Source organism: Macrobrachium rosenbergii, chromosome 5 (genome assembly GCF_040412425.1).
Source record: "Macrobrachium rosenbergii isolate ZJJX-2024 chromosome 5, ASM4041242v1, whole genome shotgun sequence".
Classification (NCBI taxonomy): Eukaryota; Metazoa; Arthropoda; class Malacostraca; order Decapoda; family Palaemonidae; genus Macrobrachium; species Macrobrachium rosenbergii.
In genome coordinates, this window is record NC_089745.1 from 1,888,702 (window position 1) to 1,913,417 (window position 24,716).

General features: G+C 36.0%; 2 protein-coding genes across 2 annotated transcripts in view; one reads left to right on the top strand and one right to left on the bottom strand.

Moving 5' to 3' along the window:
• Positions 1-24,716, top strand: part of LOC136838424 (uncharacterized) — a 56,453-nt gene that overhangs the window by 13,447 nt on the left and 18,290 nt on the right. The window lies entirely within an intron of this gene.
• LOC136839037 (dentin sialophosphoprotein-like) lies at positions 8,382-9,429 on the bottom strand. The gene is made up of 2 exons (XM_067104702.1): positions 8,934-9,429; positions 8,382-8,845 (listed from the first exon to the last, which is right to left on the bottom strand). Exons 1-2 carry the CDS (start codon positions 9,427-9,429, stop codon positions 8,382-8,384), a joined length of 960 nt encoding a protein of 319 aa, XP_066960803.1.

Consider the following 24,716-nt stretch of genomic DNA (forward strand, 5'->3'; position numbering starts at 1 on the left):
AGCATGCAATAAGTATATACAAATTTCTTTAATTCAGCGAAGGCACAAAACAAAAAGAACTATTTTAAATAATTTTTCCAAAAAAGAAATCACTTCCCAAGTGTGCGATTTCCAAGAGATATAAGTCTTGACAAGTCTAACTCGCTCAGAGGCAGTCTGTAGACTTTTTTTACCTAATCACTTTCAAATGATGATACAAGTTTAGCGTCGAAACGTAACAAAAACCTCTCGGCGTCAGCAACGTTTGTTGTGTGAAGCAGTAGAGATAAAACAATCAATCAGTCGATTAATCCGGTATATAAATCCTGTTGATTTTCCAGTTAAAAACTACGATCAATCCTACAATTTTCAATACGCAAATGACAGTTGAAACAGTACAGATAAAATCCAATCAATGAATTGATTAAACCTGTTGATTTTGCAGTTAAAAACCACGAATAATCTGTTGATTTTCCAGTTAAAAGCCACGAGTAATCCTGTTGATTTTCCAGTAAAAAATCTCGATTAAACTTGTTAATTTTCCAATTAAAAACCACGATTAATCCTGTTGATTTTCCAGTTAAGAACCACGATTAATTTTTCAGCTAAAAACCACGATCAATCCAGTTGATTTTCCAGTTAAAACGCGATTAATCCTGTTGATTTTCCAGTTAAAACGCGATTAATCCTGTTGATTTTCCAGTTAAAACGCGATTAATCCTGTTGATTTTCCAGTTAAAACGCGATTAATCCTGTTGATTTTCCAGTTAAAACGCGATTAATCCTGTTGATTTTCCAGTTAAAACGCGATTAATCCTGTTGATTTTCCAGTCAAAAGCCGCGGTTGATTTTCCACTTAAAAACCACGATCAATCCAGTTGATTTTCCAGTTAAAAACCACCATTAATCCTGTGTGTGTGTGTTTTTTTTTGCCACTTACAAATCACAAGTAAAGAAAACGAAGTCTGGAATCCGACCAATGTTCGGGCGGTCCGCCTAGATTTGGTGTGTATGTGGGAGCTCTTTCAAACTCTCTGTCAAGAGGCGCCGCGAATCCTTATAGGTATGTTCGTACGTGTGTTAACTCTCTCTCTCTCTCTCTCTCTCTCTCTCTCTCTCTCTCTCTCTCTCTCTCTCCTTCCTCGGTCCATCTGTTATGTTGTTGTTTTGTGTCGCTGGTTGATTTTTATAACTTGATTTTTGTTTACTTTTTTTTTTTATGGTTTTGCCAAGTTGATTTTGCGAAGTGAGGAATGCGTGTCTTTATAATGTTGGTACTTTGCTGTGGTACTGATATTTTTCTCTCTTCTCTCTCTCTCTCTCTCTCTCTCTCTCTCTCTCTCTCTCTCTCTCTCTCTCTCAGTATATACACACATTATATATATATACATATGTATATATATATATATATATATATATATATATATATATATATATATATAAATATATATATATATATATATATATATATATATATATATATATATATATATATATATATATATATATATATATATATAATATTGCCAACCTATACTATGAATACTATGTATAAAGACACGTGGATTAAGCGGTAAATGTCATGATAACAGTGATTTGACTAAACGGGAGAGAGTGACAATGACTACTGTACGTGACTCGACAAAATTCGATGCAAAGGCGAAAGCTTTTGAAATGTTTATAGATTTTGTCTGTAATAAATTTAATTTTTTATTTTTTATTATTTTTCCGCATTTGCTGGATTGTCAGGGCTTAATGATTGTAAGGTTATTGATTTTTAGATATATTTCTAAATACGAATGAATTTTTAACCGTTATTTCTTATGTTTCTTATGTGGTACGTTATTGTTATTTCTCTCTCTCTCTCTCTCTCTCTCTCTCTCTCTCGCCTGAGCACTATCAGATATTATTCTGTCGTTAATGACTTTATTTGAGAATAAACTATTGTTAGGAAATTAACAGCGTCTTTGGTTAATATTGCTTTCGTCAGCGCTTCAGTCATAAAAGCATTTTAAATATAAAAGTTTTAAATATATTTATTTTTATGTTTTTTATCTAATATCATTCTTCATTTTTTAACGTTCATATTTTAACACTGAGTTTTACTAGTACAGTGTATTCATTCACCTTTTCATTATCAATCACATCATTGATTTATATGTTTCATCATCATTGCTGCGCTGGATTCATTATCAATCACATCATTGATTTATATGTTTCATCATCATTGCTGCGCTGGATTCATTATCAATCACATCATTGATTTATATGTTTCATCATCATTGCTGCGCTGGATTCATTATCAATCACATCATTGATTTATATGTTTCATCATCATTGCTGCGCTGGATTCATTATCAATCACATCATTGATTTATATGTTTCATCATCATTGCTGCGCTGAATAATCCTGATGGGTTCCGGCTCTTGGTCTTCAAGACCTAAATTTCATAATCATAATCCGTCAATTCATAAAGAGCAACTGTTATTGAAAGCATTAATCAGTTTTTCTTTATTTATTACTAAATGAATCACCTGTGCATGCGTTAATTACTATTGGCTCCATCTGCTTTTGTCAGTATTAATAGGTTAGTTACCCTTGCACTGTCTATTTGTGCTTTTATAATCAAAAATTTTTATACTGCCACCACGTCCCCGTAGACTCTGAGGGTCAGTGCCGCCAGTGCACCTCACCCGGCGCACTGTAGGCATTACTTAAGGTTCTTTGCAGCGTCCCTTCCAAGACCCATAGCTGCAACCCCTTTCGTTCCTTTTACTGTACCTCCTTTCATATTCTCTATTTTCCATCTTGCTATCCATCCTCTCCTAACAGTTGATTCATAGTGCAACTGTCAGATTTTCCTCCTGTTACACCTTTCAACTCTTTTTACTGTCAGTTTCCGTTTCAGCGCCGAATGACCTCTTAGGTTCCAGTGATTGGCTTTTTGGCCTAAATGCTATATTCAGTTCAGTTCAATTCATTACTCTTTTTGTCAGTTATTAACTAACTTCTGCTTTCGTTAGTCTCTAACTCATTAATCGCGTTTGCCTTCGTCAGTTACTGATGCACAAGTCACTAATGCTTTTGTCATTAAGTTGTACGTTAATCGCTTCTTTTGCTAGTGCAAAGAACGTTAATTAACTGGGTTTTCGTTAGTGATTATTGCATTAACCACTTGTAATAATAAAGGTTTTCATTTTTCCCCTTTCTTCGTAGCAGCTTCAAAGAAACTTCATATACAATTTTTATTCGGAATGAGTTCCGTGATGCCCCAAATCCTTTCGTTGTCCCTTAAATGTTTTGCTTTATTTCTTTTTCTGAAACAATTATTATCACCAGAAATTCATCGAAGCCTGTTTTTTTTGGATCCTTCGGCAATCTGTGTCTTCCACGCATTCTTATTCTCAAAAAAATTCCCCTTTTTAGTTTTCTTTAAAAGAAAACTATTGTGCCGGCTTTGTCTGTCCGTCCGCACTTTTTCTGTCCGCACTTTTTTCTGTCCGCCCTCAGATCTTAAAAACTACTGAGGCTAGAGGACTGCAAATAGGAATGTTGATCATCCACCCTCCAATCATCAAGCATACCAAATTGCAGTCCTAGCCTCCACTTTGATTTTATTTAAGGTTGGTTAGCCATAATCGTGCTTCGGCAACGATATAGCATAGGCCACCACCGAGCTGTGGTTAAGTTTCATGGGCCGCGGCTCATACAGCATTATACCGACATTCACCTAAAGATAGATCTGTTTTCAGTGTGTCTTGATTATACGCTGTAGCGTATGTACATAAAACTCCATTGTTGAAGAAAATTGGCGAATTTTTGTACTTGGTATTTTAACATATCTCTTCTTCATTTAAAAAATTAAGTCCATTTCAGTGTTATATAGTGACTTGTCAACTCATTAGGGCGGGATGTGTAAAAAAAATTCCCATTTAATTCCAAAACTCCTTTGCATGTCAGTATTACGTGGGGATTAGTGAACTCAGAAGGGCGGATGTAGATTACTTAGCGACGGAAGATAGCGGACAAAACTGAGGCGTGGCCGAAGTAGAACGAATTCTCTCTCTCTCTCTCTCTCTCTCTCTCTCTCTCTCTCTCTCTCTCTCTCTCTCTCTCTCGGGGCCTCGTCCTCCCGCGCAGGAAAGGAACCGCAAAATCACATATGGTACTTGTACAGAGTATCGCAGCGTAATGGTCACAATGCACGCTTTGTTCGTGGGAACTAACTAAGAGCCTCTCTCTCTCTCTCTCTCTCTCTCTCTCTCTCTCTCTCTCTCTCTCTCTCTCTCTCTCTCTCGCGTAATTTTGGCAGTCTTTGCTAGGTGCATTTCTGCCTCTGATTATATACATACAGTATATGTGTGTGTGTATGTGTAAGTATTAAGCCGCAAATATTGTTAATTATTTATATATTATATATATGCACACACACACACACACACACACACACACACATATATATATATATATATATATATAAAATATCAAAAAAATTTTCACCTGCAGCATAACCATATTCATTAAAGAGGTTTCAGTATCAAATAAATCTCATTACTCAACAAGGTATTATTCACAACAAAAAAATTTCATTGTATTTTATCTTGTAAAATTTTCCTACATTGCACATCAAATGTAATTGTGAAACTGTATCAATTCTCAAGAACAGTCTCCCGTCTGCCGGAATGTCCAGTTCACAGTTAGTTCTGTTACTCAATCTGTCAACATTCGTATGTTGCGTCATTTATCTGTTTGGAAGTTGGGGGAATTATTGCTACTGACTGGAAGTTTATGTAAAGTTTTTGGAAGCTACTTGGTGTTGTTCAATGAAGTTATTTTGTTGTTGCTATCTTTGGAAGTTGCGCGGTTGCCGATTTTGCTGCTAGGTTATGCTAGGGAGATGTTGCGTGGACTTTTGGAAGATGGTAGGTCGATCGAGGTCGCAAATTCCTGAGATGTATGTTACTATTGCACCGGTTGAGCCCAGACTGTTTTTTGCCATTTCCCGCGGCCACTGGTTAGAGTTAGGAATTTATTTCTGGTTAGAAATTATTTTCGCTATAAGATTGGTACTAACGAAGCTCATCCCGTTGCTAAGTAACCAAGGTTCTTAGCCACGTAAAATAAGCCTAATCCTTCCGGGCCAGCCCTGTATAGTTAAAGCTCAGTGGTTGCGTAAAACGAAGAACATTTCCGGTTTTGGGTTGTTACTTGTTGCTTATTTATCATTTGGGTGTTGGCTGTCGTCCTCACTTGTTTTATTTATCATTTCACGTATTTGAAAAGGCAAGGTTGGAAAAGATATTCTCTATGACTTTTTTTTTTATATCACATAAGATGTATTTAAAAAGACACTTTTAATTATTTTAACAGCTATGTAGTAAGTGACATTTTTATGAGTTCTATAATATTATCCTTTATACAGAAAGACAAGTTTTACGAGAGATTATATTTTTGTTCACTTAGTTGAATAGAAATTTCTGCTATAGGTTTTCATTTTTAGTGTGACTGAAAAACACCTTTGTATAGAGTCACTGTGATGGTTATTGTTCCTATATATATATATATATATATATATATATATATATATATATATATATATATATATATATTATATATATATATATATATTATATATATATATATATATGTGTGTGTATATACATATATATATATATATATATATATATATATATATATATATATATATATATATATATATATATATATATATATATATATATATATATACATATATATATACACATATGAACAGTTTTATATATATATATATAAACACCCCCCTACATAGATGAACAGTCTTGAAATATTGAATAAATAAGAAATAATAAATTCTTCAATAACAAGTCAGTGGAGATTAACAACCAAATAATATTAACCTTTAATACCCGCCTATCAAATCAATAGTACCTATAGTTTCCGCCAGGTGTGCGCCAAAATAAAAAAACTATAAAAATAAACAAGCACATTACCCCAAAATCTCAAAAGCCCCCTTGATGGCCTTAGAAATGCCCCTGTGCTTATGTGACACCAGTGCCCACAAATATCTCACTTTATAATTAGATAACCAAGTTGTCTGTAATGCCCAGAAGTATTGACAGTTTATAAATAAATATACTGCTTATATATATAGGAATACATTATAATGCCCAAGTGATATTGACAGTTTCTGAATAAATACATTGCATATGTACAGAAATACATTTTTTTATACATGTGCGTTGATATATAAATGTGTATATGTGAAATGAATTTTATAGTTGAACGTACATAGTTATATATATATATGTATATATATATATATATATATATATATTATATAAACATATATATATATGTATATATGTACATATATACAGTTAATTATATATATATATATACCATATATATATATATATATATATATATATATATATATGTGTGTGTGTGTGTGTATATATATTTAAATCAAATTAATGCCCAAAACACCAGCCCGTAACCTGAGGGTCATTTCTTGTACTGTAGTACCATCCACAACGGTGCTTTAATTTTACTGCTAAATCACTTTTGGGAAACATCGGCGTTGGCACGACATTAGAATATCTACCTTGATCATAATTGATCTTGCATTTTATTTCTACGACCTTATACAGTTTTTATTCCTTAATGTTCATGATTAATAGTTACAGTCTTCCTCAATTTTACTTCTCATTTTCACTCTTCCCTCATATTTTCTGGTTGATATAATCTCTGTCTCATGTTTTGTGACTTTGAATCTTCCCTCCCTTATTGTTCCTGTATATAACTGTATCTCCTTCGTTGTGTGGAGTTATTTTTTCTTGTGTTATTATTCTTATATTCTTCTTACTTGGGCTACATAATGCCGTTAGCTCGCTCATATTATCTGCTTCTGAATGTCGAATTATTTGCGTATTTTTTTTTTTTTTTTTAGATTACTGTATTCTCTAATTTCTTTTCATTTTCTCATTTTCTGACGGTGTGGATTATATTTCTTGATATATATATATATATATATATATATATATATATATATATATATATATATATATATATATATATATATATATATATATTCCCAGTCTCTCTCCCATTGAAAGTACTCTGTTTTATGCATGAAGTGAGTATAATTTTGTTGTAATATTAACTCCTTTTATCAGTCTCATGGCAGCTTCTATTTCTGTTCGAAATTTTTGACCATACTACTAATTCCATTTACAAGAAAGAATAATAACGACTGTGTATTAATGATAAAATATAAAATTACAGCTGAAATATTTATTGTTGTGAACCGTAAAACTATATTAAAATTCGCTAATGTATCTCATTGAGTTTTCAAATATCCTTCATTAGCAAGTGCTGCTTTTTCGGAGGTAGTTGTCAGATATATATTTTAGGCAATTTGTTTGTCAGTACCTTACATTTTCTCATTCAAATTGCTTTCTTTGTGTGGATTTGTTATTCTGATTTTGGCTTATCTTTGTTACTTATTTGTTATTCTCTTTGATCTGGAATTCTCTCCTGGAAAGCTTTGCAGTATGCTCATATTATGAGAAGTTGAGAGGCCATTGTGGTTATTAAAATGACACATTTTGGAATGTTTAATTAAAGTGATTTTAGGTAAAAATTCTAATGCGTTCCAAACCTCGTTCCTTTTCCTACATTGAATTTAAACAGAGATGTTATTATCGGGCAAGGATTCGTGAGCTAGGTAGCGGGCAACCATGTCTTGTAATAGACTCGTTGGTCTGTTGCTAGGGTAGTAATAACCTCTGGATAATTGCTCTTTCACTTGAGAGTAAGCTTCCTCCAACACTTCCTCCTCCTCCTCCTCCTCCTCCTCCTCCTCCTCCTCCTCCTCTTCTTCTTTGCCCTCTGATGAGGGATCCTCACCATCTTCCTTGTGGTTGAGTCTCGTCCGCAGAGTTGCTCGAGATGTGTACTCCATTTTCTTTACTCATTTCACCGTTTTCCATTGGTTCTGCCTGATCATGTGACATATCATCGTCCAGTTTAGTCTCTTCATGGTCCTTGTCTGTCACTTTGCTCTCTTTCAACAACACCAGGGGCTCTCTGTCATCCTTCTTGCTGTCGCTTTCCTCTTCGTATCCTTTTTGTTTGTTTTTAGGTTCTGTTTCACCACTGCGATCAGTTATCTCTTCTTTACGTTCAGTAAATTTTCCCACTTCATTTCGTTCTTCTGTCAGGTTTCTTAAGATACCTGCATTTTCATATTCTGTAGTATTTCCTTTTTCGAGTAAACTTTGAGGTCTTGAGACATCGCCATTTTGTTTTTGTGGTTCTGCTATTAGGCCTGAGAGTAGTTCTGTTTCTTTTGACAGTATACTTTTGAGGGCTGAAAATTCTTTACTTTCTACATTACTTGTCAAGGTTTTATGTCTTTCAAATTTGTCTTTTCTTCAAGTAGAGAGTTCTTGGTCTCACTTGGGCTAGATTCACCTGCACTGTCAGTGCTGCTTCTATAGTTTGAGTTTGGACCGTTGTCATTTTCTTTACTTGAGATGCCACTTTCTCCATTCATTTTTACTTCTGAGTCTGGTGAGTCATCCTGCTCAGACTTCGCATTGTCACTGATATCAGAGTTTCCATCTTTTGAAATTAACATGTAATTGTTCTCTGATCTCTTATTGTTTGGCATGTCATCTTGAGCTGTTGTATTAGACGATTTGGTCTTGAGGTCCTGGTCATTGTTTCCAGAACCATCCTTGGGGTTCAGATTCATTTCTTCTGCATCTTTTGACGTGTCTTTTAATTTCAGGTCACCCCTGGTCAAGTTACTGCGCTCAAAGACCTCTTCTTCAGTTGCCTCTGTTGTTTCTTCTTTCAACCCTGTTTCAGGATTGTCAGTATCTTCAGTGGTTTCTGTCAGTCTGATCTCCTTTGCTTTGATCATCATTCAAGTTCAGGTCAGCTTTGCCTGTCGTAGCAGTAAGACTCGGATTTTCTTTGCCCTTTGATGACTGTCCTTTAATGTTCGTTTCTTTGCTGATGTCATCACTGAGTCTTGAGGTATTTCTATTTTCCTTGGTTGATGGAGCTCTGTCATCAGAGTTTACCTCGACTTTGCTTGAGTTATCAGCAGGTCTTAGGCCATCTTCACTCCCATGATTAGATTTATCAAAATCATCAGTTGGTCTCAAGTCTCCTTGGTTTCCGTAGGTCAGTTTGTCATCAAAGTCCAGGTCATTATTATTTTTGGCATCATCAGGTCTAAAGTCTTCCTTATTTTGTGTGCTTAACTCATCTTCTGCACTTGGATCGATATTACCTTCCTCATTGGGTTCATTTAACTCTAAGTCATTTTTGGGTTCCAAGTCGCCATAATTCACAGTTGAAGGCTGAGGCATTATTGTGTTTTCATAATTTCTACTGTTTTCTCCATCCGGAGTATTCATACCATCACCATTTAGCATGTTAATTTCATGTGACCCTAGGTCAGCAGGATTTCTGAGATTTTCTTGAAACGCCCTATCTCTGTGTAACTTATGTTATCACTCCTGTTTCTAGATTTTGGCTGGAATTATTGCCATTTCCTTTACTTAAGCCATGAACCCTGGCAAACTCTTCACCAAGCAGCGTATTGTTTACATTATTCAAGTCTGAATCATTATCATAGTCATTCTCATCACCAATATGAGTCGACCCTTCTGGGTTTTCTGTCTCTACATCATATTCTAAGTCATAGTTTTCCTCATTGCTGTCATTTTGTTCTTCAGTGTATCCTTCACTTGTGTTATTTCTTGGGCTTGGATCTTGGTCAGTTTTGTGGCTTGCATTGAAATCTAACTTTGATATGTAATTGTCAGATAATTCTTCACTTCCTTCCAGAGTGTCAACATCATCAGGTATATTTTCCTTATCGCTGTAGCTATTATCGCTCTCAGTCTCGTCTCTTTTATATTCCTCTTTGTCATCATCTGAGTTAACTTGCTTGCTATGCCCCTTTGTGTCTTTATAAGTTAGTATGGGCTTCTTATTAGTATCATTAATTGACTCTTTTCTTTGCTTATCAGATTCGTTTCGACCATGATGTAGCACATCATCTTTTATATCTAGATTATCCACACCTTTCTCATGTTCTTCTCCAACTCTGTCATGAGGCAGTAAGTCAGATTCTTCATTGGCAGACACATTCTTAGCTGATGCTGGGAGGAAAAGTGATGAGAAGAATTTCCATTGCTTTCCAAATGATCGCATTTGATCATCACCCTCACTATTCGAGTCTGAGGACACAGGTAATTTTGAAATTAGATCAAGTACTAGATTCTGCGGCGACAATGATGAACTAAACAGTTCCATTGAAGATAAAATTTTAAGAGGATCCAACTGGTCATGCATAGCAATACTGGAATTCGGTTCATGGAGACTATGAGGTTCCCTAGATGACTGACGAGTCTTGCCTAAACTGTCCATCAGAGAATTCTTTATAGAGTTAATTAGGCTTTCAGGATCACCAATTTGCTTCTTGATCATCTTTACTGCATTGGAAAATGGAGATTCCTCACTGAAAAGTAATTTGTTGGGAATTTCTTGGATGTTCTTCCAGATCTTTCCTAGATCCATTGAGACGTCTTGAAGCGGTTGATCGGTTTCAGAAGCCTTAAGCGATGGCATTTCATGATTCGAGCGCTCTTTGTTTTCAATCAGTTTAGTCTCGTACTCATCAAGACCTTGCTGTAAAAGTTTTAAACCATGTCTTGCTTGATTAACAGCAAGGAGCAAAGGGTCTGGGGCCCTCGTGACTCACTCACAGATTCAGATGATGAAAACAGGAAGTATCCTCCAAATGCCATGAGCAAAGCCAGACCAGATAATGCCACGAACTGACCAGTAATCCCAGCTTCCTTTTCATCAGCTTCAAGATCAACAGTGCTACCTGATATTGGTTTTCCTAACCTGTCAACGGAATTTGATGGTTGAAACCTCAACTGGTCCTTCTTAATGTAATCCATCAAATGCTCATTTTTGAAAAATTCTGGTATTTTACCACTTTCAACTAAAGCTTTCAAGTTCTTGGAGCAGAATTATGAGATGTCTGGAGCTTATAAGGGTTGTACTTTTGATATTGCTTCCAAGAGGGGACCAATCTCTTGAGTATACCATGGTGGCAGTGGAGATCCTATATTTGGTTGGTAAGTGGTGGGATATTTTTGGTCATTATTACTAATGTATATTGGTGATCCCTCTGCATTTCTTAGTGTAGGTGGGATGGTGGTCGTTGGTACAGTAACTGGCGGTGGCTTAATTAGGGCAGCAGGACGTCCTACGACAATATCAGTATCATCTCCCAGAGTTCGTATTTTCTGGTAATCCGTATCTGTAGGCTTTTCAGTTAAGACAGGTAATGAATGACCAATCTGTAGTGCCAAGTTATGGCCAAGAGGTGGTGGTGACACTATTATAGTTGGACCTGCATTAACAACTTGTGGTTCTATGTTTGGTCTACTGGGCTTTCTTGTGTTTGTTCTGGTATTAGAGCTTCCTGTCAGTGAAAAGACTGATGATTGCTGTGTAGATTCTGGTATTGATGACTGATTTGTGTTTGATGGTTCCTGATAACTTGGTCTGAAGCCATACAATGGTTTAATCCCACTGAAAATGTCTGAAGGTTCTGGGGATGTGTTACCTTGGAAATTTTGTACTGAGAAATCGTTGGTGTTGCCCGAAGCACTTTTGACAATTGATTTGATCGATTCAAGAATTTCCGTATCATGTAATACACTTTTATCTAATTCCTTTGATAAAGAAGCCGGCAAGGAACTTTTCTTCCGGTTTGGAGATATCGTTGTGGTTCTCATCGCGGGTCGTGCACCCATTCTGTTTCGTGATTCCAATTGAACTGCGGGTTTTTGTCGGAGACGTGCTGCTTCCATTGGCAAAGTGTGTACTTGTCATATCATGCACAGATGCAAGACCAGTAGGTGAAGTCAGCAAAGGCTTTGTTCTCTTATTTCCGTTTGCTTTAGTTTTCAAGTTACTGTAAAACTGATCGTCTGCAAGGTCTGCGGTCGATTGTGTTGTCATCTGTTGTGGATATGGATTCTTACTAGCAATGCGTTCATCGATAGGGGTTTTCTTTGTCTGTGTCTGAACACTTTCTTCTGGTTTGCCTCTGCTGAAGGAGTTGTGCCACCGAGACAGAAAATCTATTGTGGGCTGCATTGTTGTTGTGGTGGTTAAATTTCTGTTGTTCCTCAGGAAATGAATCACATTCTTCTTTGTGATTCCGCTCGGTAGTATTCCAGAGGCTGTTCTCCTGCGTGACATGCCCGAGCCTGAAAGCCTCTTCAGACTAGGCAGCGAAATGCCCCCCGCTCCCAATCGTGCTATTCCAGAATACAGGCCGTGGTTTCCTAGACCTAAGTTCCCCAGTCTTTTCCTCCAGAACGGAACCCCGTTCTGGAGTTCCAAAAGCCTGTTTTGCAATTTGGTAGCATCCGTGGAGTTACCACGATAGATCTTGGGTTTGAAGGTTGAAGGGTTGTTCATCAGTGCAACAGGTATTGGCAGCTCTTCATCCTCTGGAGTTTGTGATGTAGGTGTAGACTCTTCTGAATCTTCCTTATCTGAATCATTTTGTTGTTGGTGAGATGAGAATCTCTTTGGATGCTATGTATGGGTCAATCAGCACAGCCTGGCCTTTGCTGATCAGCCCAGCGTATTCACGGACTGGTGCTCGCAGTGAAGTGGTTCTGTGCAGAACTGTACTGAAGAGAACTGCTGTGACTAGCGCATTCGATACCTGGAAGTAGGAGATTGAGAAGTAATATTATTTGCTATTTATTTTAGGCTATTTTTTTTCATTAGGTGTGAAATTGAAACAAGGAACAAGCTTTCTTTTCGATTATTTATTCTTAAATGTGTGAGTTTTTCTTAATTTGATTTGAGAAAACACGTTTTAGATCTTTGTTTGACTGGAATAATGTCAACACAGATTAAGACTAAACTTGAAACGTAACCTTCAAATTCTTCCTTTGACATAAATTTGTATCGAATTATGTGGAAATGCAGGTATATTTCATATTCTTAAATGTTCCAGAAATTAAAGAAGTGCATGTTGTTTTTGTATGTTGTGGATGTATTAAAAAGAATTGAAAAAGAAACCAGTACACTTTATTTTATCGTTACAAAAAATAGTAAATGTATTTTAAATCCAAACCTTCAAAATGTATTTTCATTGCAAGTGTTTTTTTTATAGTTACTAATGGGATGCCATTTTGCTGGACGGAAAAAGAAAGCTCCCCCCCGTCAGAAAAAAATTAAATACATACATAAAATTGTGGTAAAGAGAGTCCCATGGAAAATGAAAAATAAACAGTGACCAAGAAGTGTAAACCGTGTTATGAAGTCTGCTAATGAATTATTCTGCCTGTAATATTTGTAGATTACGACAGGGCTATGTTATGCGATTCATAAAGAACATGTTTTATGGTATCTCGTAATATCTTGTCGCCAAAAAAAAATTGCTAGCAAAATATCATAAGTTCGCGCGTGCTCGTAAGATCTCTATCTGCATGGGAAAAGTTTGACGTCAGGTTTAAAATGAAGGATATTGTGGTATAGGAAAGCGCTAAACGACAGGAAGAAGGTGACAACTCTTTTAGATTAAAGACACGTCAATCGCCCGTCGACATTTTTTGTTCCTCCTTCGCGACATTCAGTGCTTGCGAATTCTCACAGAAAATTGTGCTGGCCGAACCTCGGCTGAGGAAAATATTGGTAACGGTTGGCAGTCCCCGTGAGAAAGGACCACTCATTAATGGTTTGACCATTTGTCTTAAGTGTTTTTTATTTATTTTTTTGGACGTGACATTCTTTTGAGTATGAAGACCGAGTTCTGTGTGATTTTTTTTTCTGTTTAAAACTGGGTAACGAATTTACCTGTCAATAGAGACATTCTCTCTCTCTCTCTCTCTCTCTCTCTCTCTCTCTCTCTCTGGCTTGTTGTGAAGACATTCTGAATATGAAGTCGACCAATCTCTTATTTTGGTATTTTTCTAAATACTGAAAGGATTTCTCTCTCTCTAGACGCTCTTCTCTCTCTCTCTCTCTCTCTCTCTCTCTCTCTCTCTCTCTCTCTCTCTCTCTCTCCATTGCTGTGAAGACATTCTAATGTTGAGTCAGCTAGTCTCGTATTTTGTATTTTTCAAAAATGCAGAAGCGACTTTGCTAATTGACACCTCTCTCTCTCTCTCTCTCTCTCTCTCTCTCTCTCTCTCTCTCTCTCTCTCTCTCTCTCTTGTTATAAAGACTTTTTGATTATTGAGGCAACCAATATCTTAATTTGGTATTTTTTAAAACTGTGGTGCAACTTTACTAATTAGACACCTCTCTCTCTCTCTCTCTCTCTCTCTCTCTCTCTCTCTCTCTCTCTCTCTCTCTCTCTCTCTCTCTCTCGTTATAAAGACTTTTGATTATTGATTATCTTAATTTGGTATTTTTTAAAACTGTGGTGCAACTTTACTAATTAGACACTCTCTCTCTCTCTCTCTCTCTCTCTCTCTCTTCTCTCTCTCTCTTCTCTCTCTCTCTATCTTTTAAAAACTTTTGATTACTGATTACAACTAATATCTTATTTTGTTATCTTTTAAAAGACTTTATAATTAGACCCTCTCTCTCTCTCTCTCTCTCTCTCTCTCTCTCTCTCTCCTCTTTTGTTATAAAGACTTTTTGATTACTGAGTCAACCAATATCTTATTTTGGTATCTTTTAAAACCGTGATGCAGCTTTACTAATTAGACCCTCTCTCTCTCTCTCTCTCTCTCTCTCTCTCTCTCTCTCTCTCTCTCTCTCTCTCTCTCTCTCTCTCTATGACACCGAAAGCAGCCTAAAAGACAATTTTTGTGGGAGGTTCCCTAATCCATTTTGTTCGTCTCTGTAAGAGTTGAAGCCACAACAGATGTTTTGTTTTGCCCAGTGGTGGAGTTTGAAGGTCAAACTACTTCTTTTTCTTCTTCTTCTTCTTCTTCTTCTTCTTCTTCTTCCTGTTTTCCCACGTACTGCAGGTCAGTTGTATATAGGGAAGTTCACGTTCCCCAGGCGGCACAATATCCCACGTCTTTGACCAGGGCTATGGTTTGACCCTGTTCCCCAATCCCTTATACCCTGTCTGTTGGGTTCTCGGGTCTTATTGTTACCCAAAAGCCGCTTGTAGTAAATCTTTAGGGATATGACGACCTTTGTGAGCCTCGTATTATTTCAAGTGATTTTAAATAAGCGCGCGCGCGTATCATAAACTTGTATATCACGTGACTCGCGTTTTCTGTTACTTAGAAATATGCTTAATAATAATAATAGTAATAATAATATGTAATAATAATAATAATACGTCTGTTAATAATAATAATAATAATAATAATAATAATAATAATAATAATAATAATAATAATAATAATAATAGGTGTTTCAAGAAGGACATAGCTATGTTTTTGTATATCGAAAGAAAATTGAAGAAATCGTTTCTTATTGTAAGCATAGCATTGAGCTTTTTTCAATTTTGGCACTTATGTGCTACCCGGGCCAAGTTTAGTGACGCAGTAGTGAAAGATACCAGATAACGGAATAATGAGGTATTAATGTGATTAAAGATGTGCAAATGTAACTACGCAATTGGCTTAAATGATCGTCAAATAGCTTTTACTGGGTTGATGAGCTATACAGAAAAACACCAGAAACAGAATGGAGAGAGTAACAAAAAAAATTATCAAAGACAAATTAACAACCATTATATATATATATATATATATATATATATATATATATATATATATATATATATATATATATATATATATATATATATATACATATATACAGTATATACATAACTTCATAATTGATAAAACAAAGGCAATTGCTTATGGGCCTCTGAAATACCATTCCTGTACCGTACAGGGTGTGTGTATGAGAGAGAGAGAGAGAGAGAGAGAGAGAGAGAGAGAGAGAGAGAGAGAGAGAGAGAGAGAGAGAGAAAAGGGTCACCTCAACATGATGCTGATTCATGAAGGTATCACAACAAACAGATAAAGGTTAACATAAACATATGATAAAATATGCGTGTTAGTACAAGAGCCTTTGGCGACAGCCATTCTCCACCAAGACTAAGGTATCCACCATTATCCCCTAAAAAAAAAAAAAAACTATTTATTCAGCTCTGGACCTTTCCCAAATTCTACTCCCTTGCTGCTATTTAGAGGTCCAGCTTTGTTAGAATTTGGATAAAAATCCATTCATAACTTTATGGGTAATTATGCTGACTAACAGAAAGACGAGCACACACGTACAAAGATCAACCTCCTTCAACGTCGTTAGCGAAGTTGATTGCAAAGTAAGTCGTTAGTTGGAAAGATGAGATATTAACACTAATTTAAAATCCTTATGTAAGACAGAAGCTCCCGGCTAACGGCCCACAACTTTGTATACTGTTGGGCGTTAGTGCCGTCTATGCACCTCACGTAGTGCACTGTAGGCATTGCTTAGATTCTTTGCGGCGTCCCTACGGCCCCTAGCTGCAGCCCCTTTCGTTTCTTTTGCTGTACCCGAGTTCATATGGTCTTTCCACCTTACTTTCATCCACCCTCTCCTAACAATTGTTTCATGGTGCAGCTGCGAGGTTTTCCTCCTGTTAAACCTTTTAAACCTTTTTACTCTCAGTTTCCCTTTTAGCCCTGATTACCCTCAATAGGTCTCAGTGCTTGATTTGGCCCCAACAGGTCTTATATTTCGCAACTTTATCCATTACGAAGAGAATGTAAGTGCTGGTTTATGGTTTAACCTCTCTGGCCTCTGTCGAAGACGGGAAGGGATCGGTTCTTATAGCTGGTTCTAAAGGAATGCAATTTCCTTCGAGCAAAGGGAACCCTTATTATGACAAGAAGAGATGAATTTCTGAAGACAACGAGTTTTTATTATTATTATTATTATTATTATTATTATTATTATTATTATTATTATTATTATTATTATTATTATTATTATTATTATTATTATTCAGAAGATGGACTCTGTTCATATGGAACGAGACCCACCACAAGGGCCATTAACCTGAAGTTCAAACTTCCAAAGAATATTATGGTATTCATTTGCAAGAATTGACAGAAGGTAATGGGAAATACAGGAAGAAAAGATCGAAGTCTGTATTAGTAAATTACTGAGGAACTTAATTTTTTTTTATTTTTTACTGTTTTTATTGTTTTGTACCTAAGAACCTCTGTCTTCTCTATTTGTAGCTAGAAAACGCATATATAATGAATGCAAGACAGATCTTAGTACACACACACACAACGGAGCAGGTTCCATACAGTTATTTTTACCCACTTAGCGCCGCTGACCGACGGCTGGAGTAACAAAAATGTGGGTCAGCGTGTTCGCTCCTCCAGAGGCAATTAGTCAAGCTCGTTTGAATAAACCATTGAAGGGCAGTTGAGTTTTGGCCGAGTCATTTCAAATGGGCTGTTTAAAAAAAAAAAGATTTTTGGGGAGTGGCCCACTTACCATGTTATTATTATTATTATTATTATTATTATTATTATTATTATTATTATTATTACAGTCTATCCTATTCGACTGGGTGGTTTTTATAGTGTGGGGGTTCCGGCTGCGTCCTGCCTCCTTAGGAGTCCATCACTTTTCTCCCTATATGCGCTGTTTCTAGTAGCACACTCTTCTGCATGAGTCCTGGAGCTACTTCGGCATCTAGTTTTTCCAGATTCCTTTTCAGGGATCTTGGGATCGTGCCTAGAGTTCCTGTGATTGTGGGTACAATTTCCACTGGCATATTCCATATCCTTCTCATTTCGATTTTCAGGTCTTGGAGTTTATCAGTTTTTTCTCTCTTTCTTTCTCATCTACTCTGGTGTCCCATGGTGTTGCGACGTCAATGAGTGATACTTTCTTCTTGGTTTTGTCAGTCAACATCACGTCTGGTCTATTGGCACGTATCACCTATCTGCTCTGATACCATAGTCCCAGAGGATCTTTGCCTGATCGTTTTCTATCACTCCCTCAGGTTGGTGTTCGTACCACTTATTGCTGCAAGCTAGCTGGTGTTTATATTATTATTCATAGGTCACGTCCGTCAACTAAGCCACCGCGTTCCTATATAATCATATGGTGTTGTAACCCCATCTGACCCATGTGACCTTGGTTTGAACAGGTTTCTATTTAGACTACATGTAGAAGATTGCATATTCATTTAGACTACTTGTGGATGATTGCACAATAATTAGGACTACACATGTATAATTGCATATTTATTTAGACTTCTTGTGAATGGTTGCATATTAATTTAGGCTACACATGGATAATTGCATATTTGTTTAGACTACTTTTGAATAATTGCGTATTTGTTTAGACTACGTATGGATAATTGCGTAATTGTTTAGACTACGTTAGAATAATTGCGCGTTTGTTTAGACTACGTATGGATAATTGCATATTAATTTAGACTACGTGTGAATAAATTATTTCATATTAGTTTGACAAGTTGTAACTTTGTCGTTCTTGGACGAAAGGAATTTTTCAAAAAGATTTTTTATCATATATTCCCGTGTAAAACTGAATTCCAGTTTCCGCTGGTGAGTTATATTTTTGTATGTTGCCATGTTGAAGTTGTAATAAATCAGTGAATGATATCTTTTGAAAAAATTAATGAATTAGAATACTGGCTTAGCATGCGAATTTGTATGTATGACCTGGGCTAGATAAGGACATTAGATCACCCGTCTCATTAATCTTTGCTCGTAAAAACAAACAAGTAAAAAAGTGCGCCGAATTTTCTTCGGCGCAATCGAGTTTTCTGTGCAGCCGCTGCGGCGTAAAATCAAGGCCACCGAAAATAGATCTATCTTGCGGCGGTTTCGGTATATTGCTGCATGAGCCGCGGCCCATGAAACTCTAACCACAGCCTGGTGGTGGTCTGGCTTATATCGTTGCCAGACGCACGATTATTGCTAACTTTAGCCTTAAATAAAATAAAAACTACTGAGGCTAGAGGGCTGCAATTTGGTATGTTTGATGACTGGAGGGTGGATGATCAACATACCAATTTGCAGCCCTCTGGCCTCAGTAGCTTTTATGGTCTGAGGGCGGACAGAAAAAAGTGCGGACAGAATAAGGTGCGGACGGACAGACAAAGCCAGCGCAATAGTTTCCTTTTACAGAAAACTAAAACTCGCTTCTCGTAAACATTGCCGTGACCGTGGTTATTGTGACGCCAGTTTATGGTACTAAGCCACACTCTCCTCTCCGTGTCGCCTTTGATAACCAAGGAATTTGATGAGCCAAATGATCCAACTGATCAATTACTAAATGGATCACTGATAATCGCTAATCAGTCACGAAGTTGACGAGAGAGAGAGAATTCGGCCCTGTTAAGTTGAAGGGAAACTTCAGTAAAGAAGTTCAATCTTGAGAGAACTTCAGCCGCCCAGGTTCTCGTGAGGTGTCGAGTTGAATTGTGATAGATCCAAATAAATGTGTCAATTAGATTTTGCTCTCTCTCTCTCTCTCTCTCTCTCTCTCTCTCTCTCTCTCTCTCTCTCTCTCTCTCTCTCTCTCACACACACACACACACATATATGTATAATATATGTATATATTATGTGTGTATATATATTTATATTTATATAAAGTGATCAAGAGATTCTATTTTATCTGTATATATATATATGTATGTATATATATATATATATATATATATATATATATATATATATATATAAACATGTATATATATATAAACAGATAGATAGACATTATATATATATATATATATATATATATATATATATATATATATATATACAGTAATTGCATGTGTTTGTATTTTATACTTTAATACTTTTGATAAAATTACCCCATTCAGTGTACGATCCCGCTCAACAAGTTTTAGGCCTACTCTCAGAAACCACATTAGTTGGCTTCCTCAACCTGTAATTATGTTTATCGTTCTTACTAATGACATTGTCTTTATTATTGTGTATCACGGCTTGTGGAACAAATAACCACCTTTTCGTTAAAGTATAACTGTTATCTTCGTTCTTCCGTTTGAATTTCTCTCTCTCTCTCTTTCTCTCTCTCTCTCTCTCTTCTTCTTCTCTCTCTCTCTCTCTCTCTTCTCTCTCTTCGGTACCATCTATATGAAAAAGTCACCTCCAAATACGGAAAGTTCATATGTGAGTTTTGTGATAGTGGAGAGAGAGAGAGAGAGAGAGAGAGAGAGAGAGAGAGAGAAATGGTAAAGTAAAAATTTTAGTACTATCAGATTTTCTTTCAGCTGATCGCTGTCATTATAAAGAAAACCCTTAGAAATGGAAATAATGAAATCAGTTACAAAGAAAATATATTTTTTATTTTCCGTAGATTTCGACATTGTAAGATATAAGGGCTTAACATTTTATTTGATAAAACTTTGATTTTTTTTATAATAAGAATATATATATATATATATATTTTTTATATATAAGATAGATATATATATATATATATATATATATATTTGTTTAAAACAGTCTAATGATGATTTAATCTGACATTAGAAAGTGGATCCTTTTTTGTACAGTTTCCGAACTTTGTCAGTTTTACTTGGTAAAATTTACCAGTCTACCTGCCATTCGCTGGAAGCAATAAAAAACAGTTCTTTCTTCAAGATTTCCTTTTATGCAGAGTTGGTGCAATCAGGCCACCTCACGATTGCATGTGACAACCTAAATGTTCTTTGCAGCGTCTCTTCAGCCCTAGCAGCAACCCCTTTCATTCAGCCACACTGCTACCAATTCATTCTCATATTTCATCTTATATTTAACTCTCTAACAGTTATTGTAGTGACAATTAGGTTTTCCTCTGTTCACCTTTCAATAACTCTCTCAGTTTCTTTCATACCAATGACCTCAGGTTCATTGCTTGAAGAAACTTTGGCGCATTTTTCTCGACTGTTCGTTCCAGAGATTCAGAGAGAGAGAGAGAGGAGAAGAGAGAGAGAGAGAGAGAGAGAGAGAGACAGCTCCAAAGAGTCATTCAATTTCTCGAACACGATTTTGACGTCTCAGGCGCTTGCAGAGTGCAAGGTTTCATGGTAACATGGATTCCATACTGCCAGTTTACTCTAGGGGAAACCGATACAGCATTCTATCGAAGGTTTTACAGGTTTTACCTTTAAACTGATAGATTGAATAGAAACGTGGATGTTGGTACTCCTCACAGAATTTATATTAAGATAACATTGCAGTTACCTTTAAAGATATATATATATATATATATATATATATATTATATATATATATATATATATAATATATAATACATACATATATACATATATACATACATATATATATATATTTGTATATATATATATATATATATAGATATATATATATATATATATATATATATATATATATATATTTAGTTCACAATATATTTTTTAGTGTGCGTGTATTTACGCATATATATGCATTAAAAAAAAATATATAGTTAATTATATGTGTTCACCAGATCAGTGGTCATCACAGAAAAAGGAAAAATAGCACATTGAAATTTCAATTATGCTTTCACCGTAGTTGATGATGAATAAAGCAATTTAATCCATTTTCCTCTGAGAAAAATGGTATGAAGGACCCACAAAATCAGTTAACATCTCCTCTCGCAGTTTCAATGGGAAAGGAAGTTTGTAACGGCGCTTGAGATTTCAAGGAAGACAATTTTTAGGTTACGTTTATTTGCAAAAGCGTTGTTAGATTTCACTGATGAAAAGATTTTAATGGGTTACAGATTCCGGCTTAAGTACAGACAAGGGGTTATTTGTGAAAAGAGAAATAGTAAAATATTTTACATAATGGAAGTGAGAAACTTGGCTGATAAAGACTTGTGGCATACCCTTTAAGAAATCATAGCAATGTCAGGCATGATTTAATTTTTTCCAAAGTTCAGGAGATGTAGACCAAAATATATTCACCAAAAAAGATATGAAATTATTATGCGATAAGGAATATGAGCTGGAACCATGATCAAACCTTTTTGTCAGTTCTTAATTATTATTATTATTATTATTATTATTATTATTATTATTATTATTATTATTATTATTATTCAGAAGACGAACCCTATTCTATGAACAAGCCCACCAAAAGGCCATTTACTTCAAATTTAAGCTTCCAAAGAATATTTATAGTTGTTGAAGAAATAACAGAAGGTAATGGAAATGCAGAAAGAAGAAATCATTATTAAAAGATAAAATACAATTAGCAAATTAATAATAAATAGAAAAATGTGTTAATGTTTTGACAAGGTCTGCATTCAAGAATTAAAGAATTACCTGTATCTGGCGTAAAATCATGGGGAGAGAATTAGGGAGAGTGGCTTTTGGGGTTGAGAGGCGGGGTGTGGTGATTAGATTGGCCATCCTCCATGGGAATGCAATCAGCTAGGTCACTCGATCAAAGTAACTGATAGACAGTTGTCGGCAGAACCATGAAGTAAAAATGGAAAAACACTGGGTTAAGTTCACCAGCAAATCAGCCCCATAGGAGGGCAGCGCCGTCAGTGCACCTCGCGCGGTGCACTGTAGAAATTACTTGTTTGCAGGGTCCTTCGGCCCTACGCTGCAACTCCTTTCATTCTTTACTGTACCTGTTCATATGATCTTTTCCATACTTCCACCCTCTTCTGACAATTGTTTCATAGTGCAAAAGCGAGTTTTTCCCCATCTTACACCTTTTAAACTTTTTTACTGTCAGTTTCCCTTTCAGCGCTGAATGACCTCGTAGGTCCCAGTGCTTGGCCTTCGTCCTAAATTGCATATTCTGTTCTACCAGCAAATCACGAGAGGAAAAGGCCGGTGCCAATATTCCGATAAAAACTAGAGAGCTGTAAAATATTTTCTTAAGAAGAAGAAGCTGAACAAGAGATTGTTACAGTAGTGAAGGATCAAAGGGAGGATGATTGGATTATCAAATAGATGAGATATATATATATATATATATATATATATATATATATATATATATATATATATATATATATGTATATATATATACACATAATGTATGTGCGTGTGCTTACATGTATTTTTACTACCATGCATCAAAATAGAAATAACTATTGACAAATTACTTCAATTAGCAACGAAAATAATGTCTAACTGATATGACTATTGTTATGTATCCAGGGTTTAATATACAATGATCACCAACAAAAATCAACGACAGTCACTCACTCACCATTTTGCAAACGGCCATCTTCATCATTTTCATATCTGTTCGTTCCCTGAGACACTTCTTTTACTTTCCCGAGAAGAGTGAACACATTAACACGAGGACATCTGTCAAACTGCCGATTAAATCATACTCGGATTTAGTTCCTTTGCTTGTCTGTGTTGTTACGTATCACATTGCGTCTTTATCATTCATACATAGATAATTTCAGAGGTATAAACACTACCTGGGTTTACGATGCACTTGAGTTAGGTTTATGAGTAACTTAAATCATCACCTGATTTCGAGGCATTCTATACTGGAATTCGAGGTTTAAATCGACTTTTCACAAAGAGAATTATCAGTCGCTGTTTCGAAAAGTAATGTCATTCCAGTGAACAAATTGAAGAAGTCCTGAGGTATTTGACGCTTTGGCAGTTAGCAAGTCCGGTCAAAAGCAACTTTGCCGGAGGAGAGAATGAAGATATCCTGAGGTATATGACGCTTTGGCAGCCAGCAAGTCCAGCCAAAAGCAACGTTGTCTGAGGAGAGAATATTGAAGATTTCCCGCCAAATGCACGTCGCCTGAGGAGAGAATGATGATGCCCTGATGATGTATATGCCTTGGCAGCTAGCAAGTCGAGCCAAATTCAACGTTGCCTTTGAAGAGTATAGAGAAGATATCCTGAGGTACTTGACGCTTTGGCAGCCAGGAAGTCCAGCCAAAAGCAACGTCGCCTGAGGAGAGAATGCACTCTTGGGCGTCCGCCAAGGCTTACGAGGGAATGGAGACGGAGAACACCGAGGAGGAAGACTCTCTTGGCCCACTGGTCAATTAACCAAAAACGACGCTGCCTCGTGAAGGGAAGAAGTATGAAGGCATAGACTATTTTCCCATGGTCTCTCGTTTCCCATCTGTTGTAGGCCAAGCTGCAGCGTGTCAATTTCTTTCTTTTTTTTTTTTTAGGTTTTGGTTTTGGCAAGTGTGTACGTACGGGCTTTATGTGATTCCTTCCCCCCATTAGTTTGAAGCTTAATGGCTGAAGAGGAAGTATAATAGCGTGAAGGCCTGTGGGAGTTTGTTGGTCTTCGTGTGAGCTGACTTCGTTACGTGTTGGTGTAGATTAATCGTAGTCTTATTACAGCTCGTCTCTAATGCATGTTATGTGGTTGTCATTTAATTTTGACGTGTTTTGCCGGATTGTCTTTGTGTTGTATTTATAAAATTCGATTTGCTCTCATTGGTAAACATAATTGCATGCATATTATTATTATCATTATTATTATTATTACATGCATATTATTATTATTATTATATTATTATTATTATATTATTATATATGTATATGTACACACACACAATACATTACACACATATATATATATATATATATATATATACAGAGATAGAGAGAGAGAGAGAGAGAGAGAGAGAGAGAGAGAAACTGTATTTGTACATGTACAAATATCAATTCATTTAGTTTCTCTCTCTCACACACACACACACT

What these genes read in the sequence shown, in the direction of transcription:
- LOC136839037 (XM_067104702.1), bottom strand. Translation starts at nt 9,429, where the DNA reads ATGCTAAATGGTGATGGTATGAATACTCCGGATGGAGAAAACAGTAGA. An exon ending in GAGTCTTACTGCTACGACAG is followed by an intron (nt 8,846 to 8,933) that starts GCAAAGCTGACC and finishes ATCCTGAAACAG; the next exon opens with GGTTGAAAGAAGAAACAACA.